The 2,416-nt window shown below is 34.5% G+C and overlaps 1 protein-coding gene across 1 annotated transcript in view; it reads right to left on the minus strand.

The window, feature by feature from the left end:
* LOC107675654 (regulating synaptic membrane exocytosis protein 2-like) overlaps positions 1 to 2,416 on the minus strand; it is a 99,811-nt gene that overhangs the window by 85,543 nt on the left and 11,852 nt on the right. Inside the window, exons 3-4 of the mRNA XM_016470063.1 lie at positions 1,748 to 1,786; positions 394 to 420 (exon numbers count right to left, since the gene is read on the minus strand). Of these exons, the coding sequence (XP_016325549.1) occupies positions 394 to 420; positions 1,748 to 1,786 (66 nt within the window). The remainder of the gene's footprint in view (positions 1 to 393; positions 421 to 1,747; positions 1,787 to 2,416) is intronic.

Here is a 2,416-nt window from a genome sequence, read left to right on the forward strand (position 1 = left end):
AACATGCACCGAAACGGCTCGCTTTGAACAGAGCTGTTTTTGACATGGTAAAAAGGGTGTTGTTTTACGCGACCATTGATGAATTTTAACCAAAGTATGTTACAGACATTTCATGAAGACCCTCAAGAATCATACCAACTTGTGGAAAATGAGCATCCGATGTCCCTTTTAAGGTCTTGTGAAGTGAAATGCTGCATGTTTGTAAGAAACAAATCCATCAAGACATTTTTTACTTCAAACCGTTGCCTCTGGCGTAAATATGAGTCCTCTATCCATAATAATGCTTCCTCCAGTGAAAAAGTCATTTTGACTGAATCAGGAGAGAATTATTTAATCATTATTGTGGTGTTTTTATCAGCTGTTTGGACTCTCATTCTGACGGCACCCATTCGCTCAGTGATTCCACTGAAAGGGTTCCACCTGTTCAGACAATCACAGCAACATCAAGTGGCAAGAACCGAGGGATGTGTTTCTCTCTCTTCCTCATTTGCTAGCACGACACCAAGGAATCCCAAAACATTTTGTTGAACGGTGCTGTAATGCTTGATTGCAACTGTTTGTAAGTGTGTGTGTGTCGAATCTTCTAGCTGTTAATTTCAGTTCATCCAAAAAGGAAAATTCATCATTTACACACCTTCATGTCACTGCAAACCTGAACACAAAAGGGCATGTTGAACAGACTGTTTACGCTGCTCTTTTTCAGCTAGGATATATTTCCTTTTGTGTTCTAAAAAAGAAAGTCAAACAGGTTTAGAATGACATAATAGTGAGCAGAGATTCAATTTTGAATAGACTATCAATGTTTGAACTACGGTTCAAAAGTTTGGAGTTAATAAGATTATGTATGTAAGTATTTATGAATTAATTAAATATTTTTTATTTAGCAAGGATGCATTAATTGACCAAAAGGGTCAGCTGAAAAATGTCATGGGTTCCACAAAAATAACTTTAACTTTACAAATCATTTTAAAATGTAATAAATAAATAATTCAATTTTTACACTGCAAAAAAACAAATTTGAAAAAAATTTCAATCTGTATTTTAATTTTTTTTTATATCTAAACACCCTTAAAACATGTACTTCGGAACAACAGACATTAAACTTTTAGATAATAGTTTTTGTTATTTTGTTTTAAAAATAAATTACCGATACCAAAATTTACTAAGGTATACTATTAAAAATTAAATTAAAAAAATATTTTTTACAAATTAAAATATCTTTGTTAAATATATAGTCTCTTAAAACAAGTCTAATGCCATTTTAACTTAAGTAAACTGATCTTGTTCGAAGGATGCTCACATAGTTTTACTGACACACAAGAGAGTAATGCATTAGAATTGACTAACGAGAGATGAGTGATCGGAGAAACAGCAGCATTAGGACTGAGAGAGGAGAAAGAAGACACAATACGACAGCAGCTGAGTATGAATCAAGAGGACAGTAGTGCTGTATTACTGGAGCATTGTGGAGGAGCAGCTGACATGTACACACGGATCACTAGAGCAACACAAATGTGCTACTGAATGGATAAAAAGGTTAGTAAGGGGGGAGAAAGCAGGAACAGTTTCAGTAAAAGCACTATTAAGAAAAGTAGAGGTGATGCTATACAAGTGTACCGACTACAGGACATCATAGAGCCAAATAACTGATCACAGGTCAGCTCTCAGGTATGTGTCACAGACAGCAAAGGGTGGAAAAGGAAGGCTGAGAGCTCAAAGTACGCTGGAAGAGTTGTCTTGTACTCACTGAGCTGGCTGAGGCTTTGTGTCTTCTTTAGGAGGTTCCCTAAAAAGACATGTTCAACAGCTCAGCACACACACAGGGCAAAACAAGAGACTAAATCAAACACTGATGAAGCAGAAACAAATGAAAGCATGGCATAATTAAGTCAGAAAACTAAAATAATAAATAAATAAATATTAAGGCTGCCAAATTAATGTCAACATATTAAATATTTATTATTATTATATTAATAACATTACATTTCATGCAATAAATGCTATTTATTGTCATTTTAGCATGATTTGAAAGACCTTTAAAGGGATAGTTCCCCCAGAAATGAAAATTAGCCCATGATTTACTCCCCCTCAAGCCATCCTAGGTGTATATGACTTTCTTCTTTCAGACGAATCCAATATATTATTATATTAATAACATTACATTTCATGCAATAAATGCTATTTATTGTCATTTTAGCATGATTTGAAAGACCCTTAAAGGGATAGTTCCCCCAGAAATGAAAATTAGCCCATGATTTACTCCCCTCAAGCCATGCTAGGTGTATATGACTTTCTTCTTTCAGACGAATCCAATCTGAGTTATATAAAAAAATGTCCTGGCTCTTTCAAGCTTCATAATGGCTTTGAATTGGTATTTCTGTTCAACAGTCCAAAATAAGTCCAGTAAAGTGAATCC

Source organism: Sinocyclocheilus anshuiensis, unplaced genomic scaffold (assembly GCF_001515605.1).
Source record: "Sinocyclocheilus anshuiensis isolate Anshui unplaced genomic scaffold, SAMN03320099.WGS_v1.1 scaffold1976, whole genome shotgun sequence".
In the NCBI taxonomy this organism is placed as follows: domain Eukaryota; kingdom Metazoa; phylum Chordata; class Actinopteri; order Cypriniformes; family Cyprinidae; genus Sinocyclocheilus; species Sinocyclocheilus anshuiensis.